Below are 18,169 nucleotides of genomic sequence, written 5' to 3'. Positions count from 1 at the left end.
TGTTTCAAACCAATTTGTGTTACACATTTCCTTGAACTGTATAGCAGATGACTGATTCACGCATGTTTCATTCGCTGTTCAGCATCAGTTATTTGAAACAGTTTATAATTGGTTGACAATGTTACAGGAACCAAGCAGATAATATCTACTGCAGATAATATATTCATATGAAAAATGCCTTGTAAAAGGTTCAAAGGGTCCGTGCTAGTCATGCTAGTTAATACTTTGTGCTGTTTAGGACAGGAAACACCTTCATTAAAATGCAGCTTGCATGAGCATATGTTTTGGATATTTTTGTTTTATTTTTGAATGTAAATAAAAGCACCAAATGTTTCAGTCAAGTAACATTAAGCAAGTTATATTCATTTCAGTTCACCAACTGATCTTTTGGTAATCATAGGTTGGCCTGCTAAGACATCATAATTACATGCTAAGTAATTATATTTTAAAGCTTCTGCTATATCTAACCCAATCATTTAAACCTTTTTTAAGAGGGACTGAGAACTAAAATTGTTACAAGTGGCAGCCAGCCCAGTGGTGCAGCAGCAAAACAAGGTTCTGTCATGCTGGAGACTCTAGTTCAAGGACAGACCCAGTGTCTTAGGCTTTGGGCCAATAAGAGATAGACTAGCCATAGCAGTAGGAATAAAGTTTTCTGCAAAAAGATCATGTTGAGCAGCTCCAAGTGCACTGCCTAAATTGGATGCTTCCAGATGTAGAGACCACCACAGATTGAACTCTGCCCTCCCAGTCACAAAGAAAGGATATTAAATGCATACCGATGGGGAGGAAGAGCTATGGAAATGTGGAGGAAAAATGTGCAGTAAAATCTTTCCTGAACCTAATTTCAAGTTTGGCATTCTCTGAAGGATACGTGACTAAAAAAGCAAATCTGTAATGTAATTTGCAAATGATTCAGCTAACTCATATAATAATTATCAGAACCTTGAAATGACAGAAACAAGAAGTAGAATATTTTCTGGACAGAACTGTGCATAGAAATGTCTAAAATTATCTATTTTCAAGTATTCAAAGAATTTAGTCATTGGCGTCAAAATATTCACAATATTTAGACAGTTTCAGAGCTTCTTTACACCAAACTAATGCCATTAATTTGAATGAAGCCATTTTGCACCTATACCAATTGCAATAAGATCTGAGTCTGGCCAAAAAATGTTTGGTGAATCATTATTTTCCCCATACAAATCTAAAATTTCATGGCATCCAATAAGTTGAAAATATTGTAAACTATATTATGAACTCAGGCGATTAGTCAAGGACGCACTGCAGAGTAGGAGATTTGAAGAAATGGAAGCCCAAGAAGGGTGGCTGTGCCTTAAGGAAACGATCCTTTGGGCACAAAGCAAGACGATCCCCGAGCGAGGCAAAAGAGGGAAAGGGGCCAGGAGGCTTCCCTGGCTGACCACAGAAATCCAGGGCAGCCTAAGGGACAAAAGGGGAGCACATAAAAAGTGGAAATAGGGAGAGATCACCAAAGATGAATATACCTCCTCTGCTCGTGATTGCAGGGAGACAGTTAGACAGGCCAAAGCTACCATGGAGCTGAGGATGGCAACCCAAGTAAAAGACAACAAGAAATTGTTTTATAGATATATAGGGAGTAAAAGGAAGGCCCAGGGAGGAATAGGACCCCTGCTAAATGGGCAGAAACAATTGGTGACAGATAGAGGGGACAAGGCTGAACTCCTCAACGAGTTCTTTGCCTCAGTGTTCCTAAGTGAGGGGCACGACAAGTCTCTCACTGGGGTTGTAGAGAGGCAGCAGCAAGGTGCCAGACTTCCATGCGTAGACCCTGAGACGGTGCAGAGTCACTTGGAAGAACTGGATGCCTTTAAGTCGGCAGGCCTGGATGAGCTCCATCCGAGGGTGCTCAAGGCACTGGCCAACATCATTGCAGAGCCACTGGCGGGAATATTTGAACACTTGTGGCGCACGGGCCAAGTCCCGGAGGACTGGAAAAGGGCCAACGTGGTACCCATTTTCAAAAAGGGGAGGAAGGAGGACCCGGGCAACTATAGGCCAGTCAGTCTCACCTCCATCCTTGGCAAAGTCTTTGAAAAAGTTATCAAGACTCACATTTGCGAGAGCCTGGCAGGACAAATTATGCTGAGGGGAAACCAGCACGGGTTCGTGGCAGGCAGATCGTGCCTGACCAATCTAGTTTCTTTTTATGACCAGGTTACAAAACGCCTGGACACAGGAGGAGGGGTGGATGTCATATACTTAGACTTCAGGAAGGCCTTCGATACGGTATCCCACCCCATACTGGTGAACAAGTTATGAGGCTGTGTCTTGGATGACTACACAGTCCGGTGGGTGGCGAATTGGCTAGAGGGTCGCACCCAGAGAGTCGTGGTGGATGGGTCGGTTTTGACCTGGAAGGGTGTGGGCAGTGGGGTCCCGCAGGGTTCGGTCCTTGGACCGATACTCTTTAATGTCTTCATCAGTGACTTGGACGAGGGAGTGAAATGTACTCTGTCAAGTTTGCAGATGACACAAAGCTATGGGGAGATGTAGACACGCCGGAGGGCAGGGAAGAGCTGCAAGCAGATCTGGACAGGTTGGACAAGTGGGCAGAAAACAACAGAATGCAGTTCAACAAGGAGAAATGCAAAGTGCTGCACCTAGGGAGGAAAAATGTCCAGCACACCTACAGCCTAGGGAATGACCTGCTGGGCAGCACGGAAGTGGAAAGGGATCTTGGAGTCCTAGTGGACTCCAAGATGAACATGAGTCGGCAGTGTGACGAAGCCATCAAAAAAGCCAATGGCACTTTATCGTGCGTCAGCAGATGCATGACAAATAGGTCCAAGGAGGTGATACTTCCCCTCTATCGGGCGCTGGTCAGACCGCAGTTGGAGTACTGCGTGCAATTCTGGGCGCCGCAATTCAAGAGGGATGCGGATAACCTGGAGAGGGTCCAGAGAAGGGCCACTCGTATGGTTAAGGGCCTGCAGACCAAGCCCTACGAGGAGAGACTAGAGAAACTGGACCTTTTCAGCCTCCGCAAGAGAAGGTTGAGGCGACCTTGTGGCTGCCTATAAGTTCATCACAGGGGCACAGAAGGGAATTGGTGAGTATTTATTCACCAAGGTGCCCCCGGGGGTTACAAGAAATAATGGCCACAAGCTAGCAGAGAGCAGATTTAGATTGGACATTAGGAAGAACTTCTTTACAGTTCAAGTGGCCAAGGTCTGGAACGGGCTCCCAAGGGAGGTGGTGCTCTCCCCTACCCTGGGGGTCTTCAAGAGGAGGTTAGATGAGCATCTAGCTGGGGTCATCTAGACCCAGCATTCTTTTCTGCTTATGCAGGGGGTCGGACTCGATGATCTATTGAGGTCCCTTCCGATCCTAACCTCTATGAATCTATGAATCTATTATGTCATCTATATTAAAGCACAGCTCTCCTCCCTCACCCTGACTTTGAAATCAGTGGGGTGTTTTTTTCTTGAGAACTGATGGTATAAATTGTCCCAAAAAATATTTTGCTATGCTTTTTAGGAAACTCTTTGATCATATAAGTGAAATACTGTTTCCACTCAACCTAGAAGACTAGAGAACTGACAGGTACATTTAAATTGCTTACATCAATAACAGTTTCCATATTTATTAGGTCTGAAAGAACTGATAATAAGCAAATATGAAGCTGATTTTAGTAATTTTGCTTTGATTCATCTTAGATCTCCAAGATACAGAAACTCCAGGACAAAACCACAGAAGTACCTCTTCCCCCTTTACTGTTCTTACATCTAGCCCTGGGTTCTTCATGAGGGGCAGCTCACAAATCTTCATAAAAAATGTTACAGAAAACTACAATAAAAGTGTTATTGAAAAAGTCCATCTGAACCCAAAGTCGGCAGTGACACAGAAACCCTGGATTCCAACAACTACCCATCTTTACTCTAGTACTACAGAAAAGGTAAGACAGATAAAACAATTAATTGGAACATATTGGGCCTGCAATTCCTCCATGTGTGAAACTCCCAAAAACATTATCAAAGGGCTCTATGAACTGAAAAACTGGTGAAATGGGTTCTGCCCAACACAGTGCATAGGTTAAGGGAGTTGGCCAGCCATGCAAGATGTACTATGTCATACCCAGTAAAGCAATGGCTATGCAACCTCAACAGAATGCCCCCTTCCCCTCTGTACCCAATGCTCCCTCTGAATATAGCTCTGTAAGGCACAGTGAGGCTATCTGGAAACAAAACTATACCCTGAGTTATTTGCATCTCAGAAACAATACATGTGGCTTTTTTCATTTAAAGATCCTGGTATGTAATTTGTTATATCATTGCTATCAACACACTGGGTACATCTACACATGAAATTAATGTGTCTGAATAAACTCCTGTGCAGTTCGTGCTTGAGTTTATTGCTCCCAGATGTCACATTTACACATGCTCCCAGGGCTACAGTACATTATGTGCATCAACATGTGCTATTAATGTAAAATACTGCACAGTAAGCCTTCCCTGGGAGCACATCTACACATGCTCCTGTTGGGAGCAAATCTGCTCCCAATGGGAGCAAGCCAGTACAGGGCTGCTTCTACCCTGCTCTGGCCCTCTGCAGCAGTGAGGGAGAGCTTCAGGCTCCCCTGGCATGTTAGCAGGAAGTACAGGGCCAATCCCCATGCGCACAGGGTCAGAAGAGTTCTGCTGGCTGCAGCAGCAGCTGTCTCCTTGTCCCATACACATTGGGAGAGGTCCTGATATGCATCAGGCTAGGAGACAGCTGCCACTGTAGAGCTCTCCAGGCTTCCCTGAACAGCCAGGGACAGCTCCCAGCCAGCCCCTGTTTAGGAAGAGATTTTCCCCAGCAGCCCAGAGCTGGTCCAGAGCTGTGCTGCTCCTGGGACAGCTTGCAGACAGCCCCCAGTTGGGCGGGGATTGCCCCAAATGGACAGTTCCTGGCCAGCTGCTCTGGGAAGTGAAGAGCTCCCCAGTTTTGGCACTGCTTGGCTCCTGCCTCCTGGGGGAAGCCAGGAGCTGAGCAATGTCAGGACTGGGGAGCTCCCGATCTCCTGTGGCCCCCTGGTGTTGGGGCTGACCAGGAGCAGATTTGCTCCTGGTCAGCATCTACACATGCATCAAATTTGCTCCTGGTCAGCTTCTACACATAATGTATTTACAGGTAGTAAGTAGCTAACTGCATGGTAGACTAATTTACTGGGCAGTAAATGGTACATACCTGTAGATAGTGACACTTTACTCTGCAGTAGATTAATCTACTGCACAGTGTTGTGTCTCATGTAGACATACCCACTGAGCTGGGACAGCACAGCTCCAACTGGTTGGGGGCCCCAGGGCTCATCCTGCTAGCCCAGGACTGCTTCTGCCTGGCTCAACATGCTGCAGAGGGGCTGGCTGGGGCATGAAGGTGCTTCAATGTGGGGCTAGCCAGCAGGCAGCCTCCTCACTGAAGCACCCTCATGCCCCAGGTAGCTCCATCAGTGTCTACACATGCATTGCAGTGGAGTAAATAACTCCACCATAGGTTAGTACTTGTATCTATCAGTACTAACCTATGGTAGCATTTCTTAGTTTACTCCATCCTAGTAGGGCCACAAGTGTAGACACTAACAATTTACTCCAGATTTAATTAGGCAACTTGGCAGTAATTGCCAGTAATTGTGTAGATGTGCAGTAGATTGGCAGTAGTTGTGTAGATGTGCCCACTGAAGTATAGAGTTCCTTTCAGTTCTGCAATGTTTCTACAGGATATGTCAGGGAGTTTTCACTGTGCTAAAAAACTGCAATAGATGAGCATAAATTTTGTTCATCACTCCAGGTGTCAATGTCACTTTGGGTAAATTTAAGAAATATTCTTTGTATCTTCCCAGTTTTGTGTCTATTCTATTTTAACTATAGAGTGTGGAACCATGAGGCTACTCTAGAAATGAGAACATTGTTTTTAAATTACGTAATGGTGTTTCCTATAAAGGTGAAATCCGCACTGATTAAATGAGCCTGTCCAAGCACTTCACCACCACCTCATCTCTATTGTTAAGTTATCCTGGGAGCCTGAGAGTAGAGAGGTCTCAAAGCAGTACCTGCATGTCCCTGGTTTGTCACAAGAGAGTCTCTGCACCCATCTTTTGTTAAGTGGTGTGAATGATGGCATTAGAGTCAGAGAAAGTAATGTGATCCAGGACTATGCTGATACAGCTTCCACTAACCTCCTCCCCCTACCCCCTCCCCACCCCCCAAAAAAGAAGCTGGGACTCTGGCTGGTATGCCAGCTCACAGACTGAAGTAATGATTGTAAGGGGTGGAGTTGCTGTCCCACAACCTTGCAGTTTGGTGTTGAGCTAAGGTACTATTTTCACATTGCACCCATGTAAAGCTTGATTTCAGGCTTCATTCAAGTAAGCTAAATGTTACTCAATATGATTTTAATTGATATTACATTGAGCTATCTACCTCACACATCAATAAGGTGTATGTACTGCAGCTTGAATATATCCCTGCACTGTAAAAACAGGCGCATTTAAGATTTAGAAAAATCAAGATACATGGTCGTCTAGTGAACTGGGAGCTAAAAATTCCAAAATTTGAGTCTTGGCTCTGTCAGTGACTCATATATGCAGATTTTAGCAAGTAACTTAGGTCAAGGTTTTCAAGCCTGGATATCTCACTTTAAGCACCCAAACCACATTGGGCATTTTAATAATAAAGACTTGATTTTCATAATTGCTGAGCCCTTAAGGGTCCCAGCAACAACAGGTCATTGAATTGAAGTGTAACATCTCTCCACTTTCATCCCCCTTCTCTCCCCCCCCCCCCCCCCGCTTGTCTCTCACCCATTGACTCCTTGGTCTACATCTTCACTGACTACCTGTCTTGTATGCATACCAGTCCAGCCGCTGGCTGCTTTACTTTTCATTCCATCCAAGAAGAGCACACACCAACTGCTGAAACTTCCTTAGCCTGACGAAGGGTTTTTGAACCCAAAAGCTTGCTTAATAACTATTCTCCAGCTATTTGGGTTTGTCTAATAAAAGATATCAGATTCACCCAAGGAACCTTGTCTACATTTTTTACCTTAAACTAGTAGGCTTTCAGTTCTCCTGGCTGTAAAATGAAACAACCCTCCTCCCAAGCCCCTGCCCCTCCCCATTAATTTCTGCATTTGACCTAGATGATTAAAAGATTATTTTGTGTTTATACAATGCTTTGATATAACATACTATGTTGGTGCTGACTATTGTTGCTTGGAATACAATATCTTCAATGAACTGCACCAGCGCAGGCCAATCCCTGTGGTTTACATGATAAAAGCCTTGACGTTGTTTGGCTGCAAACATTCCCATTTTGGGGGGACAATGGTGGCACTTGAATCAAACAAAATGTTTAGCTTAGAGTAGCCTTGGGTCACCCAAGCCTTGGGTCGCAAGTAAATCTGCAGCTTGCATTTTCAAAGCTATGACAAAAGCTATGCAAAGCCTATTTCCTTTTGATTAAAAGGGAGAGAGAGAGGTTGGTGTTTAAAAAAAAATGTCAGGAAACCTTGGGTAAGTGTCTGAAAGAGACTCTGGAGCCTGCTATTAGAGACACATCCGGGCACTCCCAAAACTGACTTCCAGCTCTTTTTTTCTTTTTCTTTTTTAATTCTTGGCTGGACAGACAGTTTCAGTAACTCCTCACAGCTACGACTGCTAATTTGCTAAGGGTATGTCTGCTCAGGGCCAGTGAAGAAGAACTTATTTGGCATTATATTAGTTATTCAGTTAAAATTTAATACCATCAGTGCCCATTAGTTGTTAATGCACTGAGGTAGTTGTGTCATCTCCTACCCTTTGAGTGTCATTGCATTCTGTAACACACAGCAGATCTGGAAACCCACAAACCCATTTAACTTCCAGTGAAACTATAGCAAGGGTTTCTAAAGACAGTTTTAAAGACATTTCAATTGCAAGAGTGACAAAATAGAGTAATTCGTCAAATAGCTATTTTAAAGTAATAAACAGTTAATAGACAACATAAGGCATGTGTCAAAGTTATAAAGATAGAAATATTCAAGTGCATCACTGAAATTGATGCAGCATGTGTTTATGCTTGAGTGGCAGCTTCATTTATTATGTCCCTCATCCTGCCACCCTTCACAGTGGGACTCCGAGCAGAATTAGTGTGTTTGCTGTGCTTCATGTCACCAGACCTTTACAGGCTCCCCATAATTCCACACATCCCTAATCTCAGTGTGGGATTGGGACCAAGGTAGATCTCCTGATGAGTAAGGGTGTGAAACTTTAGTGTCCTTTCCAAACTTATTCCTCCCTTCACTGCCAGTATCAGAAATTCTGATGGCAGCAGCAGTAATGGGCATGGAAGGCAAGAGGGACAGTGGCAGCTGGCAAAAGACATGGAATTACATGCCTTCTACCAACTACCAGGCAAAAGTAGAAGCCTTCCTTTTCTCGCTAGAGCTGAACTTTGCTGGGCGAAAGGTGGCTTCAGCAACCACAGGATGCAAAGGGTTAGCAGAAGAACTGGAATTCTGTCAATAAATCTGCGCGATGTAGGCAGCTTCTAGACTTTCTCAGACATCTAGATAGAAATATCCCACAGCAGCCACTCTGCCAGAGGTTGAAGATTTGTCACTTTGCTTTTCATGTTAATACACATAGAGAAAAATGAAACTCTGGTGCTGTTGAACTTCCTTAATGGTGGATCTTCGGAGTTAAAATCTTAATACGTTATACAGTGCATTGAGATGCAGAAATATGTCCCTGTGCACAGACAAAAAATAGCCTACCCTTTATCTCTACCCAGCTACAAATCTGCTTCTGGCTTGTTGTCTGTCCTGATGTGAAATAGTTTCAGCTACATTTTCTCTGCACTGGTAGTTAAGGGCTGAGACCTAAGGATAAGGAAATGGGTGTGAGCTATAGAAGTTGTGGGTTTTGTTGCTGCTGCTTCTGAATCCTGCCTTGGGTGTAACTCCTTTTCTTTGCTCCCTGAGAATCTAGAGATTGTCTTGCTTTTGGTGGTGTGTATTTTTAGGTTCAAAGTTATTCAGGGACTGGGAAGGAGGTTATTTCAAGGACAAAGGCTGGTGAAAAAACAAAATCCCCCAAAACCTGAGTTAATGCAGCCTTCTCCTCAATCCACATGGAGTTGTGGAGAACCTAAATACCAGGGCAGGCCAAGAGCTACTTTGCTATGTTCTTCCAGGTAGACACTACACCAGTTTTAATAGACGGAAAAATAATGAAAGCTTGGGTTGGCTCCTGGCTATTTGCCGGGGTGCTGCTGAAATGGTGAGGTTTCAGGCAGGGTAAGCAACAATGCAAACCTCCTGCTAGATGAACTCTGAAGAGTTTTACCTAGAAAATAGTACTCTCCAGCTGGCGTAGCTTTGCAGAGAAACTCGGTGGGGCTGGAAAGGGCATCCGAGGCAGATTTGCTTGTTTGGTTGGAGAAGGGAGTGAGCTGGGAAACCTGCTTGGATGGGCCCAGGGGTGAGGCAAGTGTGAGCTGAAGAGGGTTTACATATAACAGGAGGTCATGCAGTCTGGCCCCCTGCTCCAGGCAGGATCATCCCTCACCAAACCATTCCCGTCTGCCCTCTGTCTAAACTGCCCTTGAGTATTTGCAGGGACAGAGATCCCCCCCCCCGGCAGCCTGCTCCAGTGCTTGGCAGCCCTCAGTCAGAAAACGCTGCCACAAATCTGCATCCTGAGGTTCCTCTGCTGCCCTTTGAGACCATGGGCCATAGCCTGACCCCTGCAGCCACAGAGAAAACGCTTGTTTCCATCCTCTCAGGGGCGGAGGTTGGTCTAAGGACACAGGCAGACACGGGTCTTTGGATAAATCCGCTATCTTTGATTAGAGCGACTCAAATAGTTGACAAAATGCTTCTTTGCAAGCTGATTTCCATCCTCTACATAAGAGCCCTTCGGCTATGTGGAGACTGTTAGCACCCCCCGCTCCCTCCCCCGGCCCGGGTAAGCCCGCTCCTTCGGGCAGCGCGGCCCGGGGTGGGGGGAGCCCGGCCCGGCCCGGTGACAGCCAAGCCCAGGAGAAAGCCAAGGAGGGAGGAAGCGGGGAGGAAGGAAGAGGGTCGGGGGGGTCGAGAGGAAAGTGGAGGCACCCGGCGCAGCAGGAAGGAGCGGGGGAAAGTGAAAGCCCAGGGAGGAGGCAGGGCGCGGGGGGCGCCCCCAGCTCCCGCCTCGTTGCTGCGCGGAGCGAGCCGCGAGGAAATTGCCTTTTGATTGCGGAAGGCGGCGGCCGGAGTCAGCCCGGGGCAGCATGGCAGCGTGGGAAGCGCTGCGGCGACCTGCCTCCTCCGCCGCCGCCGCCTCCTCCTCCCGCCTCTCCCGGAGTCGGCAGCCGGCCTGCGCACCCCCCGGCCGAGGGACACCCCGGGGCGGCGCAGGGGGCCCCTGAGCGCGGGAACGGGACGGGGCCCCCGGGCTCCGGCACCATGCTGCGGCCCGGAGCCGGCTTGTCCCTCTGGCTGGCGCTGGCCCTGCTGGAGGTGAGCGGGCGGGGGGCGCGGGGCGGGGGGCGCGGGGCTCCCCGCGGGGCCGGGACACTAAGCAGGTGTGTGGTGCCCGCAGGACGGGGGCGCGGAGCCGGCGCGCTGCCCCATCGAGCGGCCGCAGTGGAGGACGGCCGGGCGGGCCGTGCACGTGCAGTGGAGCAGCGCGGGGCCGCCCTGCAACTTCAGCCTGAGCGCCCAGCCCGGCCCCGCCGCCTGCCAGCCCGTGCGGCTCCGCAACGCGACCTACACCGCCATCTGCGACCCCCTGCAAGCCGGGACCCTCTACAGCCTCCGCGTCCAGGCGCTGGCGGGGCCCGAGGCCGCCAACATCTCCCTGCGCACAGGTGAGGGGCGAGGGCAGGGGTCCCGCTGCCGCCCGAGCGCGCTCTCACGGGCCTGTGTTTTCAGGGCTTTTCATAACCCCGTAAAAAAAACCAAACCCAAGAGAACCCACCGGAGCCTCAACAGCCGGGCGATGCATCGCTGCTGCCAGGCTGGATTCAGGGAGAAATCAGACGGGCTCAAAGATGGGCTTTCCAGTCCAAGCCCTCTCTTCTCTGGATCCCCATGAGCCATGCAGCCCCTGGAAGTTGGTGGTGAACGATTCAAAGCCCCCCACCCCCCCGACAAATCTGTTTTCATTTTATAGTCAAATATAAAGGAAAAAAAACCGTAAGGAGGATTAATATGCCCTGTAAGCACAAGGGGACGTTAATCATGAGGATCTAGGCAGGATTCAGTAAGGAGCTTGGTGATAACGAAGTGCAGAGCTCAGTAGCCTTGGGAATTCTCAGTAGACTTACTGTCTTAGAAATGTGACTGGTTACTACTGATTTTTTTTCTATTGCTCATACCATCCCAGGCAGGCTTTCTATGGAGGCATACACCTTGTAGCTTTACAACAAAAGGCTGCGCAGAATAATTGACTTCAGTAAGAGAAGAGCTGGGTCCTTTTTGCCTATATTGGCATGTAAACTTGAGATTTTTTTTTAAGACCAGAATACATTCAACGTTCATCTGCTTGGTAATAAGGTATAGGGCTCAAACCAGCAGCGCTCATTTTAACGTGTCAAGTTCTGTCATACTCTTTTCCTTTTTTTCATCCTTGCCTGGCATCTTAGCTGTAGAGAGAAACTAGTTTTAAAACGTAGTTTTAGCCTATGTTTAAAGTTGACTGCGCTCAGAAATGACCTTCTCTGACCAGTGTCTTGCATCATAAGTACTGCACAGTTTCTGAACTAGCTCTTACTACTGTTTGAAATGTCTTGGTTAATTGGCAATCTGTTAACTCAAACTAAACAGTCTAGTGTAGGCAAATCTTCTATGATAGACATTTAAACACATTACAGGTGTTGGTTGTTAGGACTGAGTAATAGTTTCCATAGCAACAGCAATTTAAATGCCCGCGCGTGCCAACTGTTTTTAATGTTGATGATTCACAATTTTAAAATAACAGATTAACTGTTGTTAGAGCTGTAGGTGTATATCACAAACTGTATTGAATGCTAAATATTTATTACGCAGAGCCCTTGAGTAGAAGTGAGAAAAAAGCAACAGTATAGACAGCAAATGATATACTTTGTCTAATAGGAATTGTTTAAAGATGGATACATTTAGACAGTGTTTTGTAAATGTCATTTCTGACACATTTCCTGCTTGATAACTATCTTTTGAAAGAATATAAGGAAGATGAGAGGGATAACTGAAACAGCTGTTAACAGCCTTTTGCATTGTCCAGTGTGGATCTAATATAGATAGAAAGTAACAACACTGATAAAAGTTTACAGCTGAAATCTTCCAAGACCTTGGTCTAGGTGGTGATTTTTTTTTTTCTTGGATACTGGATAGCAGAGAGATAGGAAAAAACAGAAGGACACTGTTAGAATATAAATAGAGAATATTGCAAAAGACACCTGTGGAAGCATCTGCTCAGATTGCTTAAGCCTTGTACTTTGTGTTATCACCAAGCACCTGAATCCATTGAATCCGTTTAGGCTATATAGATGGTTTGCATCTTGTTTAGAAAAAAAAAATCATCTGCAAAGTATAACTCCTCACAACATTTGTAATGAATGTCTTAAATTGGGAAGGTGTATAACAACGTAATCATGATAAGCTGTACACTTTTATAAATGGTAAGTTACAGGTTTTTTAAAGAGGTTATTCCTTTCCTTTTTCCACTAGGGACAGTGTTTTATTCCAATTTTCTGGAGGTCTGTCCCAACTTTTTGCTCAGTAATTTTTGGTGTTGAGAAATTTGTGAAATAATTTATCAACATTGAATCCATAAAGGCATATATTCCTGGAATTAACCTATAAATGCATATATGTGAGCAGCCCTATGGGCATATCAAAGACAAAACTGCCATTGACATCAGGAGGAAAGAATCAGGGCCACTATGCATGTAGATGTTTATAAAATGGTCTGTGTTATAAAGTTATATGTGCACATACATTATGTGCAATAAAAATACATAGACTAACAGTTTAAATGACATGCCGGGTTCATAGACCACATAAATAACTTTTTTGCTAACATTCAGTCCTGCTAAAGCTTTTATAAGCTAATTCTCATGCTGATTTTACCCATGACGTTTTACTTACTGCTATACCTTCATGTCAGATGTTCACACATATATATTGTGGTGGAATAGTTAAATAATGTGAAGCTCTGGCTTAACCCCCTAAATCAAAAAGATTCCCTTTATCTTCAACTCATTTCATTCTGTTTAGGGTTTTAAAGGTACGTTTAATGCATAATGTGTACTAAACATGCTGCAAATCCTATGCCAAATTTTAAATTGTGACTAACACTTGTCTTGGATTTGTGAGTGTTAATCCAACTCCTGAATAAAACAATCTTAATGTAACATGACTACCTTAATATTTTAAAATTCTGGGGGGGGGGGGGGATTAAACAAGAAAAGCTCACCTAAATTTATATAAACACTTGGGTACTATGGAAATCCTTAAGAAATAAATGCCATTCAAGTTTTCAGTACATGTAACTATAGAATATTGATACAATGCTCGAGAATAGTCCGTTCAAGTGAAGTCAAATATGTGATCCTCTAAAAGTGGTCTTCAGTCCCCAGATATGTGCTTATGCCAGTGATTCTCAACCAGGGTGCTGGGGAACCCCGGGGTTCTACCAAATCTGAGGCAGGAGGAGATAAGTGATGTGTGAGAAGCTAAATAGATAAGCTAGGCTCAGGCTTGTCCCTACCTGGAGATCCTCCATCCCTGTTGCCCAGGCCCTGTGTAAGCACTCTAAAATACAAATTAGTTTTTGAAATTGGATGCCATTCAGTTTACAAAGGTTATGAGGAGTATTTTGAATCCAGTGACAGGTTTCTCAAGTCCAAGAAAGGTTGAGAACCACTGGCTTATGTATTATAAAGTGCTAGTTCCTTTTCACGGCAGTGCTATTTTTAGAGAACAGAAAATGAGGGGGAAATGATAAGAGTTTAGTATCACTGCACTAGAGAGAAATTCTGCACTCCAGACCTCACAGAGAAGATGTGATTAACCCAGGGGTAGGTAAAATATAGCCTGTGGGACAGATCTGGCCTGCCATGGGATTGCTTGGCCCATGCGGGTCCCTCAGCCCCAACTGGCCCAGGCACCGGGGACAGCCGAGGCTGTGGTGTGCCTCCCCGGGAGTCCAGTGGGGCATGGTTGGCATGGCAGCCAGATTTGGCTCCCTGGCAGCCCTCTCAGCCTGCCTGGCTGCCTCTGCCTGTGTCTCCACTGCTGCTGCAGCCTCCAGACTTGGCCCTACTGCCCAGGCACCCCAGCCTGTCGGCCCAGCACTTACTGCCAGGGGCACCAGATGTAGCAAGTGGGCAGGGTCTTGAAGAAGACCAGCCCAGGATCCCCACTGGCAGAGTTCACTTAGCCAGGTGGATTGGATAGGGCTGTGGGCAGATGAGGTGTGGCATCCAGGATTAGGACAAGTGGCTGGGGCTGGGGCTGCATTTTCATGACAGCATGGGGCTAGGGCCTGGGGAAAATCTATGATCTATTTCCTGCATGTTCCTGCCTGTGGAACTGGCACGCATCACAGGGATGTGCAGGAGGCAGATCGCTGCTCTGCCCTGGGCCCTGGCCCCTTGCTGTCACCACCCTGTGATCCCAGCCTCAGCCCTGCACTGTTACTGTCCCGTGATCTCAGCTCTGGCCCTGTGCTGTCACTGTCCCACAATCCTGTTTCACCCACCCGTTCCACTCCCGGATGCTGCTCCCATTGCCCATCCTTTCCTCCTACTAAGCCTGCCCTGTCTACGGGTGTCCCAGGCTGGTCTCCATGGAGACCCCACCTGCCTGCCCACCTGCTCTGTCCAGTGCTTCCAGTGGTATGGCAGATAGGATCAATGGCCCTCTCTCACTGTCCCACCACTACTCCAGGCTGGGTCAGCACATCCATCCCTGACCCGGCATTCAAAACTCTTCAACTGGCCCTCCAGCCCAAATAATTGCCCATCCTTAGATTAGCCCCAAGTTTGAATCATATAAAATTTTATATATTTATACATACATATATATTCACACACAAACATGTGCGCACGCACACACACACATATGTCTATATATATATGAGTTGGCCAATATTATCAAAATCTTTTAAATATGATAAAGTATAAGCCTATAGATCATTTTTTATTGTAGTATAAGCCTCATTTTTCTATTTTTTGCAAAAAGAACTGCTACAAGAATAAGGGTGGTGGGACTGTATCTGACCCATTTTCAGACCAGCACTTAGGCCCTGATTCTGCAAATGCCCCACTGAATGACCTCAGGGTCTTAGTCGCAACATTTTATAAAAGACACAGCAGAAGTTCCCTCCTACAGTTACATTTAGAGGAAAATACACCATTTAAATTCTAGAAATAATTAATTGGCCTTCAGAATCCTGAGGATATCTTAATATTATTTAGAAATTCCCATGTTTTTTTAAAAAGAAAACATTTTAAAGTTGCTGTTGATTGTTATCTTTTCATCTGACAGAAAAACTAGGTGCTTCTAGAATTAGACGGGGCGGGGCATAAATGCAGTATTCTACTAAAATATTACAAAATCCATATTGGTGAATTTGGCTGCTACCTTTCCACAAGCTGAGTGAGTTGGCACAGCACATCATTACCTCCTTCTGTGCCAGCAGAGCCAGGATCCTGTTTGAAACTTAGTACTTAACTAGAAAGAAAAAAAAGAATTCTCCCACCCATGAAGTGGACCATCAGAGTTCATAAACTCTGCTAGACTCCAGGCGATCCTGAAGGCCACAAGGATTGAAGCTCAAGAATTTCCACTCTTAGTCCTGTCCTCATCTTGCAAGGTCAAATCTGCATTTTGTTTCTTTGATTTAAGCACCGTTATGTCTTTGGGAATCTGCATATGCAATCATAATTACCACGTTAATATAATGTGGGCAGTAGCTGTACATGCAAAGTAGGTTTGTTAAAAATCTTCATGAAAAGTATAACTCATTCAGCAGAAGTAAAAAAAAAAAATGGACCCTGAAGATTTATGGATTTATTTATTTATTCTGTATTCTTGAAGGCATTCCTTCATATATCATAGACTAGTATAAAAATATCTTCATGAAAATATTTTATTTCAGTGATATATCAATGTTGGACAGTGGCCAGCAAAGAATTTTATAACAATGTAAATGGTTTTTTAAGTGTTTGTTTCCAGCAAGGGCTCTTTCAGGCCAGGCACTTCCCAATCTCATTGTTCCTTTGTTCTAACGGATGTACAGAGGACTGAGTGTTTTCTTTTCTGGGCCAGATAGATTAGATAAAGTCTGAATTTCTGAACTTCACCTTTCTAGGCACGCAAGCTTTTTTTTTTATTCTCCTTGAAATACACCTTAGAAGATAAATGCCACATCTAATGCAGTGTACGCAGAAGTTATAGTGTATAAAATAATATGCTATTATCTTTGAATGATTTAATATGATATGTTTTGCATTACAGTGTTGGGGGGGGGGTTGAAGCACCAATGAGCAGTCAACATACTCCTAATTTTGTTGTCTCAACAAAAATGAAAGAGCCTGCCAACTATTAGGCATGGTTCTTTGCCACTCTCAGTCAGTCTGACTAATTTTCAGCTGTATAAGCATCTTACCTTATATGGGGTTGTTGGTTGTAGCCATGTTGGTCTAAGGACATAGGCATGCAAGGTTTTTTGGCTAGATGTCTAATAAAATATATCACACCTACCTAATGAACCTTATCTAATACAGTGCTGGCATTTATTTCAGAATCTCAAATGATCTTTTCTGATTAAACCAGTTGTCTTCCATGAATAATTTTATCCTAAAGCTATTCATTTTGCCAGTGCAATAATCCTTAGTGGATTAGTATATGTTATAGGTGGAGCTGGTAGCAAGGCCCATTGTTAAGGCTTCTTGACACATTTTACTATTACCGCCCCCCCCCCCCCCCCCCCCACATTTGAATTGCTCTTAGTTTCTTAAGTTTTAACTGTTTGACCTTTGGGGGGGGTTGTGCTTCTTCCTTGCTTCAATTGAAATTATTTTTTAACAGAAAAAGTTTCAGAAGAAAGATGTTATTTGTTTCCAAGAGAGGGTAAAGGAGAAGTAGGTAGTTCCAATGTCCATTTCAGTTCTTTTACATTTTTTGAAGTACATTAGTCTTTTACAGTTTGGCAAAATAAGTTGAAGCTCAGCAAGAGTTCTGGGTTCAGAGAGATGCCTTTACTTTCCTCCTCAGATTCTTATTAATTTTGACTGACAGTTAACTCTTGAATATCATAATTTATTTGCTTGTGCAGAGCAAAACTTGTAAGAGACTTAAAATCTCAGTCTGTTCTGGACACACTTCAGCCTAGCTTTCCTAGCGTGCAAACTTCCCTGAGAATGCTCCCAGATACAGAGTTCCAGGTGGAAAAAGGAACAGGCAGGCAGGCAGCAGCACTAGAAATTGCCCCAACTCTTTTTATCTAGGGAAAGCTCTTGTGTTGGTCATCAAGATGAATTTTAGTCTTCGAGCTTCCACTGACCTGTGTTAATAATTCTGGGGTCTTTGCACTCATTATTGAGCATGGCCTCAAATCCCAGTATTAGAAAGGAAGTTAATAAATACCATTCCCAATATTTTCCAGCTGGGAGAAATGAGAGCTTACACAAGGTCCCATCAGAAAGAGTTTAGAACAGTACTTGGGGCAGATTCTGTCTGCACCTTCCAGAATAAAATGTCTGTCCAAATGGAGTAGGGGTGGAGGAGGTTTTCAGCCATCTCTGTACCTCCCAGATACTATCATGAGGAGTTGTGGGAGCCCCTGAGGCCTCATTGAAGGGAGCAACAGAGGAAGCTCTAGCTTATAGCAGCCTTACGAAGCATCTTTCAGCCATTCTACAGCCCAGAATTTTCATTATTCAGTGGCTTTTACCCAGCAAAGCCCTATGCCAGGCTCTGACAGAGTAGCATATTGAGATCAGTCTTATGATAGTTCTGTTGTGTCCTGAAATAGTAGGGCCACAACACCCCCTCTTTAGCCATGTGTGCCAAGGTATGCCTTCCATCCATCAGGTGATCTATGCTGGAGCATTGGTCTAGTTTCACTAGACAGAACTGAATCCTACTTTATGTTTGCTTTTTTAGAGATCACATACAAGGAAATGCATTAAAAGAA

General features: G+C 45.0%; 1 protein-coding gene across 5 annotated transcripts in view; it reads left to right on the top strand.

Annotated features, from left to right (window-relative positions):
* The window catches only part of PTPRB (protein tyrosine phosphatase receptor type B), an 88,858-nt gene that overhangs the window by 12,712 nt on the left and 57,977 nt on the right, over positions 1-18,169 (top strand). For 3 of the 5 annotated variants that reach the window (XM_019493628.2, XM_019493618.2, XM_019493635.2), the window contains exons 3-4: positions 3,702-3,940; positions 10,586-10,853. In XM_019493628.2, the coding sequence (XP_019349173.1) occupies positions 3,702-3,940; positions 10,586-10,853 (507 nt within the window). Of the gene's footprint in view, positions 1-3,701; positions 3,941-10,155; positions 10,504-10,585; positions 10,854-18,169 lie in introns of those variants that run through there. The other 2 variants (XM_019493638.2, XM_019493644.2) reach the window with 2 other exon arrangements.

The sequence above is a fragment of the Alligator mississippiensis genome, chromosome 4 (genome assembly GCF_030867095.1).
Source record: "Alligator mississippiensis isolate rAllMis1 chromosome 4, rAllMis1, whole genome shotgun sequence".
Taxonomy (NCBI): Eukaryota; Metazoa; Chordata; order Crocodylia; family Alligatoridae; genus Alligator; species Alligator mississippiensis.
The sequence above is the reverse complement of the archived record's forward strand: the minus strand, read 5'-3'. Positions and strand labels throughout refer to the sequence as shown.